Below are 26,486 nucleotides of genomic sequence, written 5' to 3'. Positions count from 1 at the left end.
CCTGGTGTTTATACATTATTTCTACTTCCGGGTTGCAGGGTTTTACTTCCAGTCTTTTCTGCCCCGGTGTGCATGCTTGTAACTAATTGATCTGGGGTTGATCTTGCCTTTTACAAAGGCCGAGGTAGGGGATCTTAGGCTTAAAAAGGTTGGTGACCACTACTGTAGTTGATGCAACTTCGTTAACTTCCCCAGGGTGCAAGAAAAATTACGCTAATGTAATTAACCTTTGTATCATGAAGAAGTTATGCTAAATGCACCTATGCAAATCATACACAGACAAGGGAAATTTCAATGAAAGGTCAAAATTTCCTAGAAGGCTTGACAAAACAACCTTAATGAGTCCCACCACAAACTTAAGAGCTAGGTGATCCAGGGATTAGAAGTTAGTTTTTTGTGGAACTGACAGCCAAATTCCTTTTGGTTGTTACAAAACCCTTCAAATTTCCTAGCCCAGAGAACTTGGTCTTCAAATACATTCAAGACTGAAATGCAAAGGCATGGAATATTGGAAATGTGGGCACTTTGCTCAGTTCTCAATTTATTGAATGTCCTATTTCTGCTCTCTATATTTTTTGCTCTTAAGACATTTTGATTGATTTCAGTACATCCAGTGATAATAGTGCCGTATCAATGTCTGAAACATTGTTAGCTGCACCACTGTGAAGAGGTTTTTTTTCAAAGAGCAGAACAAACAACAAAGAATATTAACTTTATCAACCTCATCATTCCATCCACAGACCTGAGCATGTGGAAATAATAAATCTATGGGATAAAAATATTAAAACAAACTGTCAAACCACGAAAACCACAAAAGTAAGTGCTAGACTGAACTAACTTTGGCCATAAACAGATGTGAATTTGTGTTATGCACAAATGAAAACCCAATAACTGATCTAAAAAAAACTTTACAGATCGATCTCTAGTTATCAGAGGATTGCTTTGGCAGCATATTCTGCTTCTAACTTATTCCTGTAGACATAGAAATAGTCTGATCTGATTAAGTCCCTGGTCAATAATACCTTCCGGTACATCTGCACAGTAGTTAGTGCTGCTACCAAACTCCTCAAGTGACCTTCATTCAAACTCAATATCAGGTGATGTCTATGTGTAAGCACATGATTCTCTTCTGAGTGCTCCAGTTTACTGCCACATCTTAAGAATGTGTTGGTAACTAAACTGGCTATAGTAAATTGCCCCAAGCATAGGTAATTGATAGGAAAATTAGTGAGATTTTGATTATATTATCAAGGGAGAATACATTAAAGGGTAATAACTGAGGGAATGAAAAAGATGAGAACACAGAAAACTGGCCTCCTACATCAAAACATGAGAATATGAGAATGGCAACGGTGGAGGCTTAGCAATACTAATGACACTAAACCACAGAATGGTTACACTACGAAAATATGCCATGTGGTTAGACATCTCTTTTTGGAAAAGGTTACCAAAATATTGCCCAGATTGTACAGTATCCATACACTGGAACTTTAACAGGTCTTCCAAGTCTGTGAGGTCTGTGATGAGTGGTGTTCTGCAGGGATCTGTACTGGGACCTCTGCTGCTTCTGATGTATATTACTGACCTGGATGAAAATGTAGATGGGTTGTTTGGTAAGTCTGCAAATGATACGAGGATCAGAGCTGTATGGATAACAGAGAAGATGGGCAAAGAATATAGTGGGAAATAGATCAGTTGCAGAAATAATTGGAAGGTGACAGATGGAGAGTAACCCTAGTAAATGTGAAGTGTTACATCTTGGTAGGTCAAATGGAAAGAGGCAGTACACTGTTAAGGGCAAGACCCCTAGTGTTCAAGCCCAAGTTCATAGCTCCCTGAAAGAGGCTACACAGTTTGACAGGGTGGTTAGGAAGGCATATATACGGCAGGCTTGCCTTTAATAGTCGAGGCACTATGTTCAAAAGTCAGGGAATCATGCTGTAGCTTAATAAAATTCTAGTTAGGCCATGTCTGGAGTACCACATATAGTTCTGGGCCGAGCTTTGGAGAGGGTGCAGAAGAGGTTTACCAGTATGCGGTCTGGATTAGACCACAAGGCCATAAGACCATAAGATATAGGAGCAGAATTAGGCCATTTGGCCCATCAAGTCTGCTCCACCACTTCATCATGGCTGATTCAATTTTCCTCTCAGCCCCAATCTGCTGCATTCTCCCCGTATCCCTTCATGGCATGACCAATCAAGAATCTATCAATCTCTGCTTTAAATATACATAAAGTATTGGCCTCTACAGCTGCCTACGGCAATGAATTCTACAGATTCACCATTTTCTGACTAAAAAATTCCTCATCTCTGTTCTAAAAAAAGCCTCAGAATAGAGTGGCAGTCTCCTCTGGTCTTAAGACACTCCCTCCATGGGAAACATTCTCTCCACATCCACTCTATCAAGGTCTTTCACCATTTGATAGGTTTCAATGTCACCACTCATTCTTCTGAATTCCAGTGAATACAGGCCCACAGCCATCAAACGCTCTACATATGACAAACCATTCAATCCTAGTATCGTTTTCACAAACCTCCTTTGAACCTTCTCCAGTTTCAGCACATCCTTTCTAAGTGGCTCAAATCTGCTCACAATCCTCCAAAGTGAGACCTCACCAGTGCTTTATAAAGTCTCAACATTATATCCTTGCTTTTATATTCTAGTCTCTTGAAATGAATGCTAACATTGCATCTGCCTTCCTCACCACAGATTCAACCTGCAAATTAACCTTTAGGGAATCCTGCACAAGGACTCCCAAGTCCCTTTGTGCCTCAGTTTTTTTTTGTATTTTCTCTCCATTTAGAAAATAGTCAACCCTTTCATTTCTTCTACCGAAGTACATGACCATACACAGTATTCTTTCTGCCATTTCTTTGCCCATCCCCCTAATCCATCTAAGTTCTTCTGTAGCCTCTCTACTTCAAAGGGAGCGGAAGTGGAGAGGCCTTCTGAAAATCCCAGTACACAACTTTGTCTATCCTACTTGTTATTTCTTCAAACAATTCCAACAGATTTGTCAGGCAAGATTTTCCCTTAAGGAAACCATGTTGACTGTGGGCTATTTTATTATGTGCCTCCATCCCTGAAAATCGACTCCAACATTTTCCCAACCACTAAGGTCAGACTAACTGGCCTATAGTTTCCTTCCTTCTGCCTCTCTCCCTTCTTGAAGAGTGGAGTGACATTTGCAATTTTCCAGTATTCCAGAATCTAGTGATTCTTGAAAGATCATTACTAATGCCTCCACAATTTCTTCAGCCACCTCTTTCAGAACTCTGGGCTGTACACCATCTGGTCCAGGTGATGTATCTACCTTCAGAACTTTCAGTTTCTCAAGAACATTCCCTCTAGTTGTGGTAACTTCACACACTTTGTGACTCCGACACCTGGAACTTCCACCATACTCTAGTCTCTTCCACTATGAAGACTGATGTGAAGTACTTATCCAGTTCGTCCACCATTTTGTTGCCTCCCCGCCCCCCCCCCACCATTACTACCTCTCCATTTTCCACTGATTCAATATCCACTCTCACCTCTCTTTTACACTTTATGTATTCTCTTTAATATCATTGGTTGGCCTACTTTTGTGTTCCATCTTTACCTTCTTTATGACTTTTTTAGTTGCCTCTTTTGGTTTTTAAAAGCTTCCCAATCCTCCAACTTTCCACTAATTTTTGCTCTATTATATTCCCTCTCTTTGGCTTTTATATTGGCTTTGACTCCTCTTGTTAGCCACGGCAATGTCATCTTGCCTTTAGAGTACTTCTTCCTCTTTGGGATGTCATATCCTTTGCCTTCCAAACTGCTTCCAGAAATTCCAGCCATTGCTGCTCAGCCATCATTCCTGCCAGTGTTATTTTCAAATCAATTCTGGCCAACTCCTCTCTCATGCCTCTGCAAGTTCCCTTACTCCACTGTAATACTGATACATATGACTTTAGATTCTTCTCAAATTTGAGGGTGAATTTGATCATATTATGATCACTTGCCCCCAAGGATTACTTTGCATTAAGGTCTCTAATCAATTCTAGTTCATTGCACAACACCCAATCCAGAATAGCTGATCCTCCAGTGGGCTCAACCACAAGCTGATCTAAAAAGCCATCTCATAGGCAGTCTAGCATGTTCTATATTGAAAGGCTGGACAAACTTGGGTTGTTTTCTCTGGAGCAGCAGAGGCTGATGGGAAAAATGATAGAGGTTTTTCAGATTATGAGAAGCATAGGCGAACAGTGATCTTTCCCCAGGTTGAAATGTAGAATACTGAAGAGCATATATTTCAGGTGAGTAGGGGAAGTTCAATGGAGATGTGAGGAGCAATTTTTTTTTTTATTTCCCCCACAGAGAGTGGTGTGTGTCTGGAATGGGCTGTCTAGAATAGTGGTAGAGGCAGGTAAATGAAGGACTTTTAAGAAGCATTTAGATAGACATATGAATGTGAGGGAAATGTAAGGATATGGACATTGTGGAAGTTGAAGGGATTAGTTTAGTTAGTCATTTTATATTATTTATTATTAAATTTAATTGGTTCAGCACAACATTGTGGGTCAAGGGCTTGTTCCTGTACTGCTCTTGCTCAGAACCAGAGAACCAGTAGTATCAAACTAAATTTTTCCCTAGCATATAAAGATGAATCTCTGTATGGGTTAAAAAACTGAGCTACTGTTCTAGCTTTGACACGGGAGATCAAATATCAAAACTGTGGGGATTGCCAAAAGGAAAAATGACCTAAATAGGTTAACATTTTCATAGCAGTATGAAAGATGACCATTTTCTTAATACATCAAAGGGGCTTGTCCATATCTTAAAATATTTTCCTTGTCAGGATAAATAAAGAAAATGAACAGCAGTGTTGGGAAATAAAACACTTTTGCTCATTTCTTCTACACAGGATTGAAATTCCAGGTCGTATATGGCAAAGCTAGGAAAATGATCTTATGGCATGGAATACATTTTTTATTTCAATAACAATTATCTAGTGGGAAGCAAACCAACAATAACTACAGTAATGCTGCAGAGAATCAACCACTCTGAAGGCAGCAGTGATTATGAATAGTTTCACTATTTTGGATACAGACTACATATCCACACAGATACTTTTATCACATACGTGCTGTATGCAACCAAATTAGTAAACAGTTAGTTCTTACTGCAAAATGTTGTTTCATGATTTAAATCATGAACATTAAAACAATTAAAACTTGTGAATCAACCCTTCATCAATTGAAGCACACTGCAGCTTTCAGGCTGAATATTAAACTTCCCCCACTTTAGGTGACTCACTCTCCGCCTTTATTGGAAATGAACATTTCTGTCAGTCATTATTGTGGCTCATGTTTTTATTTTTATCCTTTTGATATTTATTTATTAAGATAGTGTGCATTATCACCTTCTGGCCCTTGAGCCACATCTCCCAGCAATTCCCCAATTTAATCCTAGCCCTATTATGGGACAACTTACAGTGACCAAGTAGCCTATCAACCAGTATGTCTTCAGACAGTGGGAGGAAATCACAACACCCGGAGGAAACCTATGTGGTCACAGGGAGAACGTACAAGCTCCTGACAGGCAGCGGCGAGAATTGACCCAGGTCACTTGTATTATACAGCACTGTGCTAACCACTACACTTATATAGCATTTCCTTCAGCCTTACTATTTACTTCAACACCAAGAAATTTATCTGCCATATTCAATCATTTGATCTCACCCATCAGAAATATTCCTATCTCCAGCCCATCCTTTCCCCACATTCTATGCTGCTGAAAACTAACTTGCTTTCTCTCTTTACCAGTGTTTATGAAGGCAATCATTCTTGAAATAATTAACCAATTTTCTTCCAAAGATGCTGCCGAATCTACCACGTTTCAAGCATTTTCCATTTTTATTTCAGATTTCTGGCATCTGCAGCTTTATTTTAATACAAGAAAGAGGCTGACCTGTGTTTGACTAAGGACTCCTCCAAGACTAATCACCTGGCACATCCAGTCAAAAGGCCTTTCAAAACGATACTTCTGCATAATACATTTACCAGAAAGGCGTCCTACCCAAGATCCACAAATATACCTGTCCAGGTAGACCCATTGTTTCTGCTTGATCCTGCCCATCAAACTTGCATCTGTATACCTTGACTTAACTTTATCCCCCTGGTTCAGTCTCTTCCTACCTACATGGGTGACATTTCACACCCTCTTAATCTTTTCAATGAGTTGATGTTCCCTGGCCCGGATCACCTTATTTTTACTATGGAAGTCCAGACCCTATACCCCTCTATCCCCCACCAGGAAGGCCTCAAAGCTTTCTACTTCTTTTTGGATACCAGACCCAATTGGTTCCCCTCCACCGCCACTCTCCTCTATCTGGTGGAATTGGTCCTCACCCTCAAAATTTTTCCTTCGTTTCCTCCCACTTCCTTAAACAAAAGGTGTAGCCTTGGGCACACGTGTGGGTCCCAGCCATGCCTGCCTTTTGGTCAGCTACGTGGACCAGTCTATGTTACAAGCCTACACTGGTATCACTCCCCAACTTTTCCTACACTACACTGACAACTGTATTGAAGCTGCTTCCTGCCCCCATGCGGAGCTTGTCAACTTTAACTTTGCCCCCAACTTCCACCCTGCCCTCAAATTTACCTGGTCCATTTCTGACACTTCCCTCCCCTTTTCTGATCTCTCTGCCTCTATCTCTAGAGACAGCTCATCTACTGATTAGGTTTATAAACCCACAGACTCTCACAGATACCTGAAATGTACCTCTTCCCACCCTGTTACTTGTAGAAATGCCATCCCCTTCTCTCAATTCCTCTACCTCCGCTGCATTTGCTCTCAGGATGAGGCTTTTCATTCCAGAATGAAGGTGATGTCCTCCTCCTTCAAAGAAAGGGGTTTCCCTTCCTCCACCATCAATGCTGCCCTCAACTGCATCGCCTCCATTTCGCACACGTCAGCCCTCACCTCATCCTCCTGCTACCCTACCAAGGATAGGGGTCTTCTTGTCCTCACTTACCACCCCACCAGCCTCTGCGCCCAGCACATAATTCTCCATAACTTCTGCCATCTCCAATGGGACCCCACTACCAAGCGCATTCCCCCCCCACCCACTTTCTGCTGGGATCACTCCCTACACAGCTCCCTTGTTCATTCGTCCCTCCCCACTTATCTCCCTCCTGGTACTTATCCTCGCAAGCAGAACAAGTGCTACATCTGCCCCTACACCTCTTCCCTTACCACCATTCAGGGTCCCAAGAAGACTTTCCAGGTGAGGCGACACTTCACCTGTGAGTTTGTTGGGGTCAACCACTGCATCCTGTGCTCCTGGTGTGGCCTCCTGTATATTGGTGAGACTCAATGTCGACTGGGAAACCACTTCACCAAGCACCTATGCTCCATCACTAGAAAAAGCATGATCTCCCAGTGGCCACCTATTTTAATTCCACTTCCCTTTCCCATTCTAACATGTCAGTCCATGGCCCGGATCCGCTACCACTGCGATGATGCCACACACAGGTTGGAGGAACAACAGCTTATATTCCACCTGGGTAGCCTCCAACCTGTTGGCATGAACATCGATTTCTCGAACTTCTGCACTGCCCCCACCCCCTTTCATCAATCCCCATTCCCTTTCTTTCATCTTATTTCATGGAAATTGTAATAATTTACACGCAATAACTATTCTATATCACTTTCTAATTTAACTGAAATATTCACGTTGACCAATCAGCAAGGCCAGGTCGAAATCCATTCTAAGAAATACCTGGACTGGAAAGTTTAAGTTTATAAGGAGAGATTGGATAGGCTAGGACATTTTTCCTGGAGTATAGAGGACAAAGGATGAATTTAGAGGTTTATAAAATTACCAGAGGCATATGTAGTGTTAATAGAAAGCATAACTTAAAAGTAAAAGCTGATTTTTAAAGGGAATCTGATGGGGCAAGTTATTCACAATGGATAGTGGAATAACTGCCCGAGGCGGTGTTAGAAAATGCTGCAATAACAAATGTCTTAAAAACATCTGAACAAGCAAATGGATTGGAAATATTTAGAGGGATATGGGCAAATGCAGGCAAATGGAAATGTCTGGTGTGGATAGTTCAGACCCAAAGACCTACTTCCATGCTGTACAACACTGTGAATCTGATTAATGACACTCAACTGAAATTTTATCAGAACAAGAAAATTCAGTGGTTTTCTAAACTTACATCAAAGCTTTCTTTGCCCTTTATGCAAGGCTTTAAATAGAAGCAAAATATATCCAACTGCAAGGTGAAAACATTCATCTGTAGTAATAATAATTGATGCTATATATCAAAATTTTTCAATTCAGTTACAGCATCAAGCACCTTACAAAATAAATGAACACCTCACTCATGTTAACCATGTTATCATGATTTGGTTTATTTACTTTTGTGACTGAAAACCTGCATGAAGTAAGTCACATTTTAATTCATTCTAATTTTAAACCACTTACAGAAAAAGTGATCAGTTACACTGCAGCTAAATACAACTTCTGAAGATACTCTTCAACTATATCATATTTGGGTAATAATTAATAAAAGCTGCATATTGAGGTCCTCGCTCTGTATCATTCAATGCACTGATTAAATTGACACCCTTGAATCAGATTTTTATCAACTCCTCTGACATGTGCCATCAATGCATCCATTTTGCATGAAGGAATATAATATCCATGTGATTGTATTTTTTAACTCCATTCCTTTATTACAATAACAAGATTCAAAACTTCATCCCTCAAGTTTCTCTGGCTCAGAACACTTTTACATTTGTTTGTCATGTTAAAAGGATGTAGATTATGCAAGAATGTGCTCAAGTAAGCAATGGTTAGATGGCATTTCTCTAGCTCAATATGGCCCAACCTCTTAAATTTGTTAATGAATTATAAACCGCTATAATACATATCACAGGAATGAAAGGGTTACCATATGAGGAAAGTCTGGCAGCCCTTGGGCTGTATTCCCTGGAGTTCAGGAGAATGAGGGGGGATCTCATAGAAACATTCTGAATGTAAAAAGGCCTGAACAGATTAGATATGGCAAAGTTATTTCCCATGGTAGGGGATTCTAGGACAAGAGGGCATGACTTCAGGAATGAAGGACGTCCTTTTAGAACTGAGATGCGGAGAAATTATTTTAGTCAGAGGGTGGTAAATCTGTGGAATTTGTTGTCACAAGCGGCTGTGGAGGCCAAGTCATTGGGTGTATTTAAGGCAGAGACTGATAGGTATTTGAGTAGTCAGGGCATCAAAGGTTATGGTGAGAAGGCAGGGGAATGGGACTAAAGGGGAGATTGGATCAGCTCATAATGAAATGGTGGGGCAGACTCGATGGGCCGAATGGCCAATTTCTGCTCCCAAATCTTATGGTCTTAAAAAGTACTGTTCAGTTCATACCCATTACTTATTGCTCATTATGCCTTTGGCATTTAGGTCCTCCATCTGTCTGTCCTTTGCAATCACACTGTTGCACACAGATAAAGGAGGATTCTAAATTGCAGTTTCCATAACTATTTACTTTTGACCAGTCAGCGTTGTTAGCACTGATATGAAGCCCCGTACCTGGTGGACCACTCTTAGTCTGGCCTCTACCTTTTGACCTGTTTGGCACAGGCAACCCTGCGAAGAGCCAAAGTGTAAAGCCCCAACTCCAGCCAGCATAGCTCTCCAGGTCATTGAGACACGCAAGCCTCCAAACCCTGCAACAAGATTGTGGTCTTCTTGGAGGTTTATACCCATTAAACCATTCATAATGCCAAACAAATTTCCCAAGGGAAAAGCCAGAATTTGTTAACTGCAGGAATGTCATTTACACTTGCAACTAATCTATGCAACAATTCCTTAATACTTTTAAGTTCAAGTTCTAGATCAAGTTTATTGTCATTCAACCATACGCATCTATATCGTCAAATGAGACAACATTCCTCTGGACTAAGGTGCACAACACAGTACATATAACTCACACGCATAACAAATGCAGTAATATTACCACATATAAATATTATTCAAATCTCACAATGTCAACTTGCCTTCCCAATCCATCCAACCATGAACTCCTCCCCCATGGCAGAGCCTTCAGCATATAAATAATGTGAAATGCAGATGTCAGCTACAATCCTGGCTTAGCAGGCTGTTAAAATTATAATTACTCTGAATGACCTAACTAGGCACAGAATGCTTGGAGATATTTCTCAGCAGCAGTGAATCGGTTAGAACTGTTGCCTGAGTTCAGTCCTGACCTCTAGTGCTGTCTGTGTGGGGTTTGCATTTTCTCCCTTTTATCAAGTGGGTTTCACCCTGTGCTCTAGCTTCTTCCCACATTCCAAAGACTTGGGTGGAGGTGGGGAAAGAGGGAAAAGAGAGAGAGTTGATGGGGATAGGAGAGAACAAAACAGGATTAGTGTAAATGAATGCTTGATGATTGCCACAGAATTTATGAACTGAAGAACCAGGAATCCAAGTACTAAGGAACTGCCTCAACTGAACGATTCACCACGAAACTATATGAGAGGTCCAACATCAGAGGCAACTCAAAGTCTCACAACTAGTACACAGCAACTATGCAACTTCTATTTACCAGAAAATCACAAAAACTGCTGTCAGTTGAAACTGTGCAGCATTTAGTGGCAAAGGAATGGTGTGTCATACCAGCCACCAAGAAAGTCATGCTTTCCTCCAGCTCCAAATGGGGGAACATTTGGATGTAAATTAAAAATTCTTAATAATGTTAACCAGAAGACCAAGAAGAGATGCTTTTTAAAAAAATTGCAAATCCTTCAGATGAAACTAAAATACAGGATATTCAATCGGCCCTCTACTTCTGTAATAATTATAACAGCACAGGTGGAGGAGATCTTACATTTCCAGTCCTGTCAATACCAATTAACACCATGTCCAAAATGTTCAAGTTTTATTTTAAACAGATAGTCCTTTGTCTAAAGATAGTTTGCAAATTATGCTCAAAATACTTACACATGCATGGTTAGATAGAGATGGCACAGAGAATCTTTCACAAAATGTAGTGACATTAATATTATCATGTAATGATTACTTTCACAATTAGTCTCTTAAGATAATCACCTTTGGTGAATATATTCTTTCCCATTTTTAGGTTCATTATATTAGCAATATTCAGCATGATACTTCCTAGCACCCCTCAGTAAGCTAAAGATGACAATGACTTCAACATTGTAAACAATCACATGAAATGTATTTCTGGTTACTACAACGTTAAGATGTGCCAAATCGCTCCTACCTTGCACAGGCAAGAGCCACCAGCGCAGCTGCAGCGTTCTCTTTCTGTTTCCATGTGATGGAATGACTAGAAGTAGGTGATTCTTCCAACCACGAGCAAAGCAGGGATTCCAAACCATTTAGACAGTCGGCAGGTTCTTTTGTGAGACTCAAAGGCTGGCAATCTCTAAGGCAGTTGAGGAGCACCTCAGCAGTAATGTTACAGAGGGAGGGGTCAGTTTTACTCTGTGACTGGATCAAAGGGAACACCAATAATAGGCCCATGCGAGAGGTAAACGGCGCCTGTTCTGGTTGTTGCAGTAAACCCTGCCGCTTAAGCAAGGATATGGCCTCTTCGTCACTGGAGTTTTCACGTTCATGCTGCTCTTCAAGCGCTAACTGCCGTTGTGCATTCCACAGTCCTCTAAGTGCATTGAGACGGTATTCAAGCAGTCGAGCATAGGCATTACTCTGGTTCCCACATACAGCTCGTAATCGTTCAGCCAGCTCTTCAGGATTTTTGGTTTCAAATGTCAGAATCTGAAAATTGAATAACAGTAACAATGATTTCTTTGTGATCACAGCTCTGATTTCTCTACTCTTAAATGGCTGTTCATAAATTTTTAGCTTCAATGATAGAAAGAATCCATGTCCCTATTTACATAAGTATTAGATATGAAGTGGCCTGAAGCTTGCTGTGGTAGCTAGTTTTTGTTCTAACATCATATAATCCAGTTTTTGAAATAGCCAGTCTCATTGGGAAAAAACATGTAAAATCACTAAGGGCCAATTCCAACAAATTATTTAACCCTGGGGGAAATAAGCTAAGTTCAACAGCATATTACAAAAGAATTCAAAGTGATAAATTTTTTAAAATAGTTCTAAATTAGTGCATAGAAGCAATCCTTGATTACATAATTTAGCACCTAACAAAGATCTGCTGCAATATACCTACCAGAACAAGAGGTCTACAGTGAATGCAATTGCATTAGCTCTCCACACGACCTTTGATCAACAATACCCATGTCAGACTGCTATCTTTTGATTACAACTTACCATTCAACACAATCATTCCCTCAATTAGTTTCAAAATCTGGGCCTTTATACCTCCTTCTGCAACTGCATCCTTGACTTCTCATCGAGAGATCAGTCAGTGAAGACTGGAAATAATATTGCCTCCTCGCTGACAATCAATGCAGGCACACCTCAAGGATACACGTTCAGCAAACTGTTATGTTCTCTGTATTTAATACTACGTGGTGAGGCACAGCTCAAACACCATATACAAATTTGTTGATGACAACAGTTGTTGGCAGAATCTCAGATGCTGTCGAGGTGGTGTATAGGAGTGAGACAGATTGACTGGTTGAGTGATGTTGCAACAATAATTTTGCACTCAATGTCAGAAAGACCCAAGGAAGTATTTGAGGACTTCAAGAAGGGGTAACCCAGAGATCACAGACTAGTCCTCATCGAGGGTCAGCAGTAGAAAAGGTGAGCAGCTTCAAGTTCCTGGGCTTAAAACATTTCAAAGGTTCCATCCTGGACCCAACATAATGATGCAATCTTGAAGGCACACTACCAGCTATAATTCAAAAACACTAAGAATGGGCAAATACTCATTAGTTGGTAAACATCCTTTTAAAAAAATATATTTATACTCTGCAAAACCATTACTAAGATTTAAACTGAATAGCGCCAATAAATAGATTTGCTTCAGTTATTTTTTCAACCAATATAAACCATTTACTATAGTGCTTCAAATACATTTTTTAAATAGCTTTTTCCTTTTAACAAGATTACTTCAGATGATGCCTAGAACAGTGAAGGGACTAAGGCCTTAGTTTAAAAGAGGTCAATCATTATGGTCTCTGAAATTATATCCAATAAAACAGATCATACTCATATCAGATATACACTTTAAATGTCATTGACTCCAGTATTGACCCAGACACGACAGCTAATAGCTTCTAAAAGGTTCAAAATATGCACTTTCAGCATCTCTCATTTCAGTCCTGGGGCAATACATATCACTATTGTTGGACACAATAATGAGCCAGATAAGAATAACATTTCAGATCCGTGAAGATCGTGAGTGCGTCAAATGTATGCAACTGCTGTTCTTGTCATTTTTATTCAGAGCTATTTTACCTTAACTACAAACACCAAAAAATCTGAGTCAACAAAAGTGAATTAATGACAAAAACTGAAGTTATTTGAAATTTCTTCTAATGCTTTGCATGCTATATGTACAAATTTTCTATTAGAATTAACATTATCCAATGATAGGCTTTGAAGCAGGACAATTAGAATTTTTCTAAATATGGAATTCCAGGTTGAATATGTTAGTCTATTTAGTTATCATGTTCAAACAATATTGTTACTTGGTAGATAAGTGTTATTTTTGCAAGGAAAAATGTGCACAAATTAGATTTTGAGTATACCAAATATCCTGCATCTCATAGACCAGCTGAGACCTACAGTAATTTACTCCACAGAGTAGAAGAGTATTATTGTCAATCAATAGTATCTGGGCATGAAAGCTCCTTTGTGAAGCTGTGGTTTCACATTTCTGAGCTCTCAGTTTTTTAAAATTCAATTTTCAGGATGTCAATGTCAATGGCACAACTCAAAATTTATTGCAATCTCCAAATGTCCTTGAAGAGATGACTATAAGCCTTTGCCTTAAACTGCTGCAGTCTTCCTGGTAGAGGTATTTTGTGCAGAATGCTGTTGGAGTTCCAGGATGTAAATCCAATGCAATGAAGGAACAGCCATATATTTCCAACACAAGATGGTATGCAATTTGGAAAGGCTACTATTGCACAAATCATCCACATCCCACAGGATGTAAACAGGACCATATTGTGCCATGCTTTACTGCTTCAAACTGGACTACTACATCTTCATCAGTGACTGTATGCATCAGAAAGCCAAAAGTCACATTAATGACATCTATCGGCAAGTTGACCGCTGTGTCTGGGGTCACTTACATTTGTTACCAGTAATACAAAAATCAGATTAGACTATTTTATCTCACAATGTCAAAAATGAAGAGATGACCAAACAGAAGAGTGTAAAGGAATGTTTTTAATGGAATTTTCTGATTCCGGCACATTGTAGCTACACTGTTGACTACCAACAAAATGAGGAGAATAAACTGGTCAAGTGCTCTTTGACAAAAACTAAAATGAAACCAGAACCCCTGCTACTTCTGTGTCCAAAGGCAGCAGTCATCTGTAAATCTTCCTCCATGTAACATACCTCAGACTTGGAAATATACAGTGTTTATCACAGCAGGCTGAAAATCCTGCAACACTCCATTTAAAGAACTCTGGGCTCAATTTTAGCACAACTATTGCAGTTCAACCACCAGAAACCTACATCTTCACAAGGCAAGAAGGGAATGATATTAACTATTGGCTTTGCCAATGACAACACCCACATACAGTGCATGAATAATGAAAGAGCCAGGAACTTAGGTGGGTGAACTGCTGAAAGAAGTATGGTGATGAATAAAAATTGAGAACTCGAGGGACACAGTTCTCATGAAGTTTAGGATTGGTGCTTTAAACAAGACATGGGTTTGAAGTTCAATTAAAGTACAACATTCTGGAACCACTGATCAACATGAGAAAAACTTAGATCGATTCCTGCGATGAAAGGGAAAACTTGAGTAAGTTGGGATTTTATTCACTAGAGCTTGGTGACTTCATTAAAACATAAGAATCTGAGAGGGAATGATAGATGTCAAAATAGTATTTCCCTTCTTTGTGGAGGAAGCGGGCAGAGGTTAGAATCCACAGCTAAGATGTCATCCATTCAAGACAGAATGAGGAGGAATTTCTTCACAGAGGGTCATAGATCTTCTGAATTGTCTACCACTAAAAGCTGTGCAGGTTGAATCAATGGAGAGTCTGAGGTACAGATATCTACCCACAGGAAACAGACAGGAAAATGAAGTTAAGGTCAAGATTCAGTCAGCCTTGATCTTAATGATTGGGAGAGCTGGTAGAAGTGATAATATGGCCTAATCCTGCTTCAATTTCTATGTTATTAACTTGAACATTATTTTGTAGCCAAAGTAATTTGCATATTCAAGGAATGAAAATAACTTAACAGTAGAGATTAGTTCTGTTGCACCACAGATACAAGTTATGTAAATGAGAACAGATTCAGAAGATTAGAATTCAATACAAAAGATAACTCAAGCAACTGGAACAGAACAAGTACATTCATGAACCAGCTAATGACATTTGAGATAATGAATAGTATAGAGAGAAATAAAGGAGTTGAAACATTCAAAAGACGATTTTAATGATGCAAGCAATAAGTGCAACAGACTGCAAGGATCCCATTCAGGGAATAATTCAGTCTGAAATTAAGCAAAACAGGATAAGGAATGTGAAAAGACAAAGCTGGTAATGAGTAAAATAAAAGCAACATTTTGAAATCACTTGGACTAAGATAGCTCAGTGGACAGAAGAGGGAGGGAGTAGTAGTCTGGAGGAGTAGGAGCTGCAAGGACTTTTTACAAGAACACAGGAATCAAGAAAAATAGTGTAGGAGTAGGCCACCAGGCACCTCAAGCCTGTCCAGACATTCAATAGACTCAACAATTTGTGTTGCTGGTAACAAATGTAAGCCCCTTTAGACACAATGGGTAACTTGCCTATAAATTTAACTTCTGCTTTTCTGATGCATACAGTCACTAAGTTGAAGTTGTAAGGCATGACAAAATACTGTCCTGACATTCAATTTATTAGACTATGATATCCTCATCGTATGGATTGAACTTGCTTAATAAATCTGTTGTGCTTATACACCTGGACCCAGTTGTTACAGACATAAGCAATGCACACAAAATGTGGGTGGAACGCAGCAGGCCAGGCAGCATCTATAGGAAGAAGCACTGTCGATGTTTCGTCAGGATTTCGGCCCAAACTGTCAACAGAGCTTCTTCCTATAGATGCTGCCTAGCCTGCTGCATTCCACCAGCATTTTGTGTGTGTTGCTTGAACTTCCAGCATCTGTAGATTTCCTCGTGTTAGACATAAACTTGTTTCTTAAGGTGGTTTAAGTTAATGCTTGAAAGTGAAACAGAACAGCAAACTGACGAATCTACTAACAAGCAGAATTTCTAAAATTAACTACCGGGTATATATTGAAGTATCAAAATCATCCCATTTTGCCACTTACTGGTATTGGATAATCAAAAGTACAAAACAATGACAACACTGCATCTGGTTGTTTTGGAAGTTGTTCAAGGATACTATATTCATATACTGTATGCAATAAATGAATTCAAGCACATTATTCCTAATGATATAATGCCACTTAAGTTTTGGACTATTCAGAGAATCTTGGTTGTCTTTGAACTATATGCACAACAGCAAATAAACCCAAAATATATACTTGCTCAAGACAAAATGTTAACTTACTGATATTGAAGGACTGAAGCTCATGACTTTTACTGAAAATAGGAGAGGGATGAGAACAAAGGGCTTGATCTGTGACCTTGATAGAGACCAAAAGAGAAGCGACACAAGTGATGATGATGCTGGTTAAAAGATATACAGGTAAACATGGGAGATATCTGAATATGAGAAAACCAATTCAATCTGAATTAGCAGGAGGGAGGAAAACAGTCATAAATATGAGATACAAGACTGGAATAACCAATTACTAAAATTGTTGAATTCAGTGTCAAGTGCCAGTCAGAAAATTAAGTTTTGCTCCTTGAGCTTAAATTGAATTTCACTGGAGCATTGTTACAGGCAAAAGATGGAAAGGTCAGAGTAAGAATGGAACGAAAAGTTATAATGACAAGCAAATGGAAGCTTTGGTCATCTTTACGGACTGAATGTTAACTTATATTATTTTCAACTAAATCACCAGTAAAGATTGCAGAAAGATTATGTACAGGCTTTCTTTACACTTCTTCAATCCCACTTCCATCTCATCTTCTGTTAAACAATCAACTGATGCTCTTGGTTCAATTAGAATTCAGAGACATCTGAGTGACTAACACATCAATACATTTGGAAGGAAACCACTGCACTGCTGAATGCATGGTATTTTGATGAACATTAAGCCAAGGCTCTGTTTGCCCTCTCAGACAGATTCCAAAATTTCCAAGGCACTAATTGAAGATCAGACTATGCTGGCAGCCTGGCCAAAAAAATTCTCTGGTTCCCATTTTTCTGGGATGATGAATTGCCCAAAGTAACTGCCATGTACTTTTAATCTCCTTTGCATAATGAAGTGCTTAAACTTGCACAAAGTACTGTACTTGCCTGTAACTTTGCCAATGTTTAAACTAAAAAATTGAAATTGTTGTCTGCCTGTTATTCTCATGGTGTCTCTTAGTTACTGTTCCCTTGATTTCTATTCAATTTAATCTCATCTTGTCATCTTAGAATTGTTTAAAAAGCTTGGTTTTGTTCAAAAAACTGAAGAACTGCAGTTGCAGGAAACCTGCAATAAAAAGTGAAAGTGACAGAAATGCCCAACAGGTCAGGCAATATCTGTAAACAAAGGAGAAAAAAAATTCAAGTTCTAGGTCGATGACCTTTCAGAGTTCTGAAGAAAGCAACAACCCAAGTTCTGCTTAACCTCACATAATCAGCAACATAACAATCACCAGATCATTTGCAGTAGTGCTGTTGGTTGAAGGAAAAACTTTGACTGGGGCACCAGGAATAGCTTCCTTGCTCTCATTTGAAAATATCCCATAGTAATTTTTGCATCCAAGCATGTATGGACAAGAAAATTCTTCTCTCTTCAGATGCCAACCAACCTGCTGAGTATTTCCAGCATTTTGTTTTTTTTTTCCACATTTTCACCATCTGCAGTAAACAGCAAAATTCCAATAATCCATTTTCCCACTATTTGGAAACTGATGGTTCATCACCTAGCTAACCAGGTAATGCTTGCCTTGCTCCCCATTCACTCAGTGGAGTTCTGGTTTCCACCCTCTGCATTCATTCAATGAGGCATCTAATTCGCATACTTCCTTTAAACTCATGTACTGTCTCCCTCCCCCTTGAAACTTGCCAGGGAGTCACTGAAATGTTACTGTAGAATATCTTTAAGATGAGTGAATTAAAAGTGTTGTAGAATTGATAAAATATCATCCAATAGCGCAGAAAAACTGATAGTCCAGAAATGTTCCAAGCATACCAGATATTACTTTTGGATGAGTTTTCAACTCTGATACAAAATCATGATGCCTCCAAAATTGCAGCACAACATTAGTCAGTCTAATATTTTGTGTTATAATTCCAGATTAGGACTTGGATCTACAATCTTCTGATTCAGAGGCAAGTTAAAATGATAAGGTCTTTTGAAACCCTCACAGAAGTGCATTTTCCCTTAATAATAAAATAAACATTTCCATCAACAGAACCCACATCTCAGAACAAAATACCAAATAAACATTACTCCATGGGTTTCAGTAACTCAGAATTAGATGGTAAAAGCCAACTGATAACTATTCAGCAAATACCTAATTCAACTACAGTTGGCCCTCCTCATCTGCGAGGGATTGGTTCCGGGACCCCTCGCGGAGACCAAAAGTCACGGATGCTCAAGTCCCTTATTCAACCTGTCTCAATGCAGTGAACCTTAGGACCCAGCGGAACCCCAGACCTTATTTAACCTGTCTCAATGCGGTGGACATTAGGACCCGGCGTCAGAGCTCTGAATCTGCAGTGTTTCTGTTCACGAAAATAATCACGATCGAAAATAAAGTGGAAACAATAAAGCCATCGGAAAGAGGTGAAACGCCATTGGCCACTGAAAAGCGTTAGGCTACATCGGTCAACGATCGGAACAATTTTAAAGGATTTAAAACAATTTTTACAATTGTGAGTAACAATTTTTTCTCACTTAAAACAATTTTTAAGTGAGAAAGGCCCTGCCCCGATGAAAGCTTCAATTATTACTAAGCAATGCAGTAGTTTAATTATTGGGTTTTGGGTTTTTGATCCTTCACATCAACACGGCACGGTGGAGAAAGCACTTGGGAGCGGTCTGTCACTAGATCGAGCTCGGGAACATACGTTCTTAAGTGTTTTATATGCATAGAAAGGTAAATTATATACTATATACTAAGACAAACGTTTGACTAACTGGCACTAAATAATATCGGATGTACCTGTTCCGACTTACTTAGTAAGAGAACTTCTGATGTTTTTCGATCCCGATCCACGATAACCCATGCACATCCTCCCGTATACTTTAAATCATCTCTAGATTACTTATAATACCTAATACAATGTTAATGCTATGTAAAATAGTTGTTATATTGCATTGTTTAGGGAATAATGACAAGAGAAAAATGTCTGTACATGCTCGAACAAGTGCTGGAAGAGCACTTCCAGGTTTTCGCAATTGGTTGAATTCACGGATAAGGAGGACTGACTGTACTAGTAATACTTGGATCAGAAACCACATAGGAATACTGGAGAGCAGATGGATGCCACCATGTCCTTCTGCCCAAGAATAACAACATTAAGATGCCTCAAAAGGCTGCAATATTGAATAAAAATCAAACTTTGCTGTTTAAAATCCGTTCATTATGTACTGTGTGGTATGATGTGGGTGATCATGGTCTTTCCGTGATCATCATTGTTCCTCCTTGAAAGTTCTTCTACATAATTAGTTTGCCATTGACTTCTGGACAGTGTCTTTACAAGATGGGTGACTCCAGCCATCATCAATACTCTTCAGGGATTGTCTGCCCGGCATTAGTGGTCGTATAACCAGGACTTGAGATGTGCACCAGCTGTTCATACGATCATCCACCATTCTGCTCCAATGGCTTCACATGACCCTGATCGGGGCAGGGGGGGGGGGGGGGGGGGAGGGGCTAAGCAGGTGCTACACCTTGCCCAAGTGTAGAGGACTGCAGCAGTGCTTCACACCTCCTTTGATAGAAAAGAATCTCCACTCCACCACCTTTCTAAAGTATATAGGAATTATTTTACCCACTTACTGCCAAAATATTATGAGCCTTCAATTTTGACCAAACTCTTGCACAGTGAATTAATATTGTTTGGCAGGAAGTGGCTAAAATAATTCTTTACCTGCAGCTTCTAAACTGAACGGCTTAATTGCCTTGAAAGGGAAAATCTGGGATAAAATCCAACAGCTCCAAAGAGCATCACTCAAAAGAATGATACGGTTAGGTCATGAACAAGGACATTATTTTTGTTAAGTATACCTAGTGACTAATTAGAGAAGCACAACTATTGAGACACATCCTACTTTTGCAATGGAAGAAGACTATCGGAATTCAAGTCAGAGAAAAACAGTTACGTTTCATTATTGTATCAGCATGTTCAATGTCTCCACATGCAAATTACAATGACAAATTAGCATGAACATCTAGTATAAATATGGCAAGCATATTTTCAAGAGGAACTCATGCTTTTTTAAAGTTAATAAAATAATCAGAACAATGATTATAGGATAGGAGTAAACTTTTAAAATTTAATTAGATTGGTTTAAACTGGCTACAAAAATGTCAGCTAGAAAGAATAATACATGCTTATGCATACCAACCTCCAGGTTTCTCACACCACTTTACAATTCATTAAGTACTTTTTGAGGCACATTCAATGACACATAGTGAATAATGAGACAGCTATTTTGCATACAAGTTCCCACAAACCAAAATACAACACAAGATAATCTTAACAGTAAACTAGAAAGTATCCTATCCAGCACAGTATTTTCATCAGAACAATTGTCTAAGTTCTAGGCAGCTGCTTACCACACCTTCTCAAAAGGCAATATATCAATTTGGACTCCGAGAAATGGACAGGGCATGGTGTCAAATTAAATTACTAACTATTGACAGAAAACACAGCTTGGGCATTTGTACAATCCAGCTCCCACTGCTTCATCTCCAAACCCCTTTCAATCTGGGAACAACAGGCTAATTAAACAAAAATAACTATCAGTCTTTTATTTATAGTGGCAGCACAATAACTCAAGTTGAAAGAGTGCACTTGAGGTGATTACATACAAATAGATACAAAGAACCACTCTTCAGCCATATACCTGTGGACATGCCAATTTACCAACTACACATATTACAAGAGTAACAGCTTTAAAAAAAATTATACTTAACACCTAGAAAATTAATTTGCACCATTGGGGCACAAAGGAATATGCAATCTTCACTGTCCTGCTTAAGCCAAATGAAACCGAGTATTCAAATACACACTACAGTAATTCACTACCAGAGGTCCACCCCTTAAAAGCCTAAACCTCAGATAATACTTGCAATTCTGGAAATTCATGTCAAAACTTTATAAATCTTTAGATAGGCCCCTGTTGTAATAATGTAGACAAATCCAGCCATCACACTTCAAAAAGTACACAAGATGCATAGATGATGTACTTTGAATACAAGGAGGAATCATAAATTCATCTCCCTGGAGCACTAAACAAAAGTCTTCAAGATATTGAGAGGTTCTAATGGAAATTCTGGCCAACATATACATCAATAGCCTGAGGTCACAGATTACATTTGCTAGACTTTTTAAAAAAAATCCAAATGCAAAGGAATTTTTCCTCCACTCAACTACAAAGATTTTGTACTCAATAACCAAGAAGATGGCGGAAACACATACTGTGCAGGCAGTTGGATTGATGATGAAGTATGATGAATTCAAAAGGACACAAAAATAGGGATTGGGATTAAGTATCACTGTTCTTCTGAAGCAGGGGTTCCCAACCTTTTCTCTGCCGTAGACCAATGAGTCTCTGGACTCCAGATTGGGAACCCTTGTGCTAAAGAGAAAAAGGCACCACCGCCCAGTTTCTTCCTGGGCTGTAAATTTCCAATTTTATAAGCTTGATAGAATTGCACCTTGCCATACCTATCAGAACAATACCAAACTTCCAACATTGTAAGCATTAGAGACTATTAAATTTAATTCTGATTATGCTTATTTCAAGGTTCATTTGAAAAAATTCTCATCAAATTAACCAAAAACTCAAAAGATTCTACAGATGCTGGAAATATTGAGCAACCAAATTAACCAAAGCCAGATTCCATCTTGGTGTTAATTCAGTCCGATGAATGTCAGGTTGAAAGATACTGAGAATAAAGACCAGCAATCTCCATTGTCAATGACTGAAGTCTGCGGACTCAAGGACGTGGGCTGGTGATTCCCTCCCCCATCCCACACAGGTTGACGAGTCCTGGGGTTGAAGGATTGGGTGAACAGGAGATTTGAAGGCCAATCACCCCTGGTAGGCCTCCTGGGTTTGGAGGTCTGTGCAAGTTTGGAGATCAAAGTCCAGAGGTCGAAGATGGAGGAGAAAGGCCAGGGACTGTTGAGTCAAAGGGTCGAAGCCTGAAGTTCAAGGACTAAAGCTGGTGAGTCCGGATGTTGAAGCCCTTGGGTCTGCATGTCCAGAAGTAGGAGGTCTGGGCCAGGGACTGGAGATCTGATGTTGGAGAGTCCAGGGCCAAGGACAGGAGGTCAGAGGTGGCTTGTCCTGGGGTTAGAGGCCTGTCTGGATGCAAGTGGATGGGAGAATGGGAAACGAGCTTGTTTTATTATTGTTGCTTGCATTGTTGTACTGAACATGTTGGGCATGCTATGTTGACACCAAAACGTGAGGCAAAATTTGTAGACTGCCCACCCCCCCAGCATCTCCGCAAGTTGTGTTGGTTTTTAAACACAAATGACACATTTCAGTGTATACTTTCAATGTATGTGATTAATAAATGAACCCGAATCTCTCAGAATGAAGGCTGTTTCTATATTGCTGTTTATAATTTTCTAAGAAGGCAGGTACCAAAATCACTGGATCAAAAATACTGTGCAAAAATTATATGAACAGAGAATCGTTCCACAGTCATTGCAGAGCAAACAAATATCATGCCCAAGAACAATAAAGATTAACCATATTAAGACAATATAAAACAGGAGCAGTGGAATTATTGATATGACCAATTTCCTTTCATTTACAGGAGAGCTGTGGAAATTTTTCATAACTTACGGTAACCTGCCTAACTCTCGTTAGCTAATGTAGAAACAGTTTTACAGCAGTACAAGAGAAACTGGAAACAAAGGAATGTAAATTCCTCTATCAAAGAGGGGAAGAATTTCAGAGGAAAACTATTAGTATTTATTCCTCAGGAATATGAAATGTTTTTACATGGAACAGTTGACTAAGAAACAAAGTGGCAGATAATCCAATAAATATTATCCAAGAAGTGAACAGCACCACTAGCCATTATGATTCAGCAAACCCTGTGAAGATTGACACTGGCAAACACAATATTAAATATTTGACACTAGATTCATGTTTTTCAAAACAGCCAGTTCCAACCTTTTTAATCAAATGTACCTCCTTCACCATTCTATCAGCTAATGTAAACATTAACATGCATACTTCTCTGGACAGGAATGCACTCCTGTTTAATGTTTTGGACATTGGGTTTGCTAAAGCTGCTGACTTAAACTGTGGTCTGGCTCCCACAGGGTTTTTGATCTGAAATATTAATTGTTTGTCTTTTCAGAAGAATTTCTGACCTCAAACAGTAACTGTTTCTTTTTCCACAAATGCTGTCTTATCTTATTGTGTATGGACTGCTTACTTTAAAAAAACACGCATATTTCTATTCTCTGTAATTTCTTGATTTTCATTTAGTTTGATTCTCCTTAAAATATGATCACATGATCTAGCAGAAAGAAAAGCTGACATTTCTTCTTTTGAGAAACCTAGAAATAAGTCCCAACTCTAATCAAAACACCACAAACCCAATACATGATTACATGGTTTAATTCTGAAAAACGAAATGTTTGTCACCTGAATGTCAGACTTAAATTTCTGAACTGTTCAGCAGATTCATAACATTATACTCAAAACATATGATATGCCTTTTTTAAAAAAAAAACTGTAGTCCCCACAGCCTCTGAATCAGTTTCATAGTATGAGTTCTACTGACTCATTGGAAGGGATTGTTAACATTGTATTCCTTATGCGGTACAATTTCATTTTCAAAACAATTCTCCAAATATAAAATATTTAATAATACCGTGCATCATTCAAATACAATGTTAAATTATCACTATTCAGATCTTTTATCTTATTCCTCTATTCTTGCGCAGAGAAATTATTTCTCTTAGTACGTTATGTAATTCTTTACAAGTTGTGTTAAACGTTCACGTTTACTGTCCCATTTGCAATTGCATTCGGTCGGTAAGACTTATATTTTACTTTTTCAATCCCCAATGCCTTGGCAGATATCTATTTACTTCGCACAGACTGCATTGAGTCAACTGATAAACTCGGTGATGGGCTGGGTTTATTTTAATGCCATCTACTTTTTGATAACGGAACAACTGTGATGCTACGCGGATCGAATTTACAAAACACCAGATAATTTTATTTATTCATCTCCGTCCAATTAGTCCTCTAAAACAAAACGCGTTTTTGATTTGTCTTTGACTTTTGTGGATGAAACTCCAACCTCGCGTGAAGCAATTAAAAATTCCATAAACGTAATTATTTTTCTTCTCACTCTACTCTATACATTTTACTTGAGAGTACCACTAGCCAAACTAATTCCCCTTCATAACTTGCAGGAACGAAATAGTCACAGAAAACCGTAAAACGTAAACAGAAACGTTGAACGTTGATTTATCAACGTATTTACAAAGGGTCGATAGGATTTAATTTTAGAGCGACTTAAAACATACATATCAGATGTTTGGTTGTTTGCATCGATAAATATTTTCAATATATACTTCAGATTCTCTGACCTGCTCGTTCTGCTCCATTCTGCCCAAATCATGTAGCCACTCTTCCTATACATTAGCGAGTGTTACAGCCTCAACCCGTTTTACCTTGGGGAGGGGTCTCAGTCAGCAGGAGTTCAATCAAAGGCAGCTCCATCCCTCCAAAGGTTTGAATGAAAGGGGCGGGGGTCTGTCAACCGCATTGAAGCTCATGTTTCCCATAATAACCCAGAATATATTATGAACCGTCATCAGTTATAGCTCACAGCTTTCACACCAGCATAAGATGATCTGTCATTCCACTTCAAGCTTCTCAAAACCAGTGTTTTGTTAATGACAATAATTGACTCCCATTTTGTTCGCGGCCACAAGACTGCGTCAAAGCCCCGAGAGTGGTTGTCAGCACGGAATGAACAAGGAATGTCTGCCGTTAGGCTGACTCCCTCCCTGGTCCTAGCTCCGCGTTAAACGCGCAGGCAATAAATACAGGTCAGGTAGCTCACCTCCTGTTCATTCTCCCCGGGCTCGGCTGAAACCCCGATCTCAGTTGGCAGCTCTACCAGATCGGTCACTCTGATCAACCCGTCATGCAGAAAGAGCGTCTCCTCCTTCACCGAGAGCCACTGGGCCGAGTCGGCTGCCGCTGCCGCTGCCGCCGCTGCCATGGCTCCCGAGGACTGGCGCCAACACACGGACAGCGCGCTGCCTCCTCAAGCCTCCGCCGCCGCCATTGCAACCCACGGTTCTCCTTGGTCCCCCCCCCCCCAGCAGGATGAGAGGAGGGGTGAAGAGAGAGAAACCGACGCCGTCAACCCCTCGAGAAAGCGTGCAGACAGAGCGGGAGCGGGAAGGGTTGCAGCCGGCTGCTGGGACGGGGACAGGACTTGGTGCCTCACTCACTGACAGGCCGACCGACGCCGCTTCACACCAGCACCCGTCAGTGCTCACACTGACGCCATATTGGACAGATGAGGGACTGTCCCCAAAATGCACCGCGTCACGCACGGCGGCGCGCACAAGGGGCAATCCACAGCTGCAGGCGGATCAGCCCATAGGGGGCGGTGTTGCTGTCGGTTCAGGGCGCTCCCACCGAAGCTGGGCGTTACCTCTGGAAAGGTATATACTAGTTTCACGGGAACTGGGGGCCTCGTTGAGTCTCGATGTGAAAAGAAAAAAAAGAACAGCTCAGTGACTCCTCCATTAATCTGTTAAAGAGAGTGATTTTTTAGTGGGGAGAAACAATAGACGGAGGAATCCATAAGGACATCGTCTCAGCGAACTCCACTGAGGGAGCTATTACAAGATGATGCGCCATCCAAAAGGAAATATAAACTGAAAGGAGGCACCCACAAATATTCGGTCATCAGTCCTATAGAGGTGCATTACTCCTATTTCCCAATGGATTTGTCTTAAATCCATTGCAAAAATAAGAGCACCCCATAGAGAAAGATACATATATCCCAAGGTGGTTCGAT

At 39.8% G+C, this 26,486-nt stretch overlaps 1 protein-coding gene across 6 annotated transcripts in view; it reads right to left on the bottom strand.

The window, feature by feature from the left end:
- The window catches only part of LOC140738468 (probable E3 ubiquitin-protein ligase HECTD4), a 318,241-nt gene extending 292,261 nt beyond the window's left edge, over positions 1 to 25,980 (bottom strand). For all 6 annotated transcript variants that reach the window (XM_073065772.1, XM_073065777.1, XM_073065774.1 and 3 more), the window contains exons 1-2: positions 25,515 to 25,980; positions 11,265 to 11,782 (exon numbers count right to left, since the gene is read on the bottom strand). In XM_073065772.1, coding sequence (XP_072921873.1) covers positions 11,265 to 11,782; positions 25,515 to 25,676 — 680 coding nt within the window. In that variant the 5' untranslated portion in view covers positions 25,677 to 25,980. The remainder of the gene's footprint in view (positions 1 to 11,264; positions 11,783 to 25,514) is intronic.
- Between the last annotated feature and the right edge of the window lie 506 nt (positions 25,981 to 26,486).

This window comes from Hemitrygon akajei, chromosome 14 (assembly GCF_048418815.1).
Source record: "Hemitrygon akajei chromosome 14, sHemAka1.3, whole genome shotgun sequence".
In the NCBI taxonomy this organism is placed as follows: Eukaryota; Metazoa; Chordata; class Chondrichthyes; order Myliobatiformes; family Dasyatidae; genus Hemitrygon; species Hemitrygon akajei.
The sequence above is the reverse complement of the archived record's forward strand: the minus strand, read 5'-3'. Positions and strand labels throughout refer to the sequence as shown.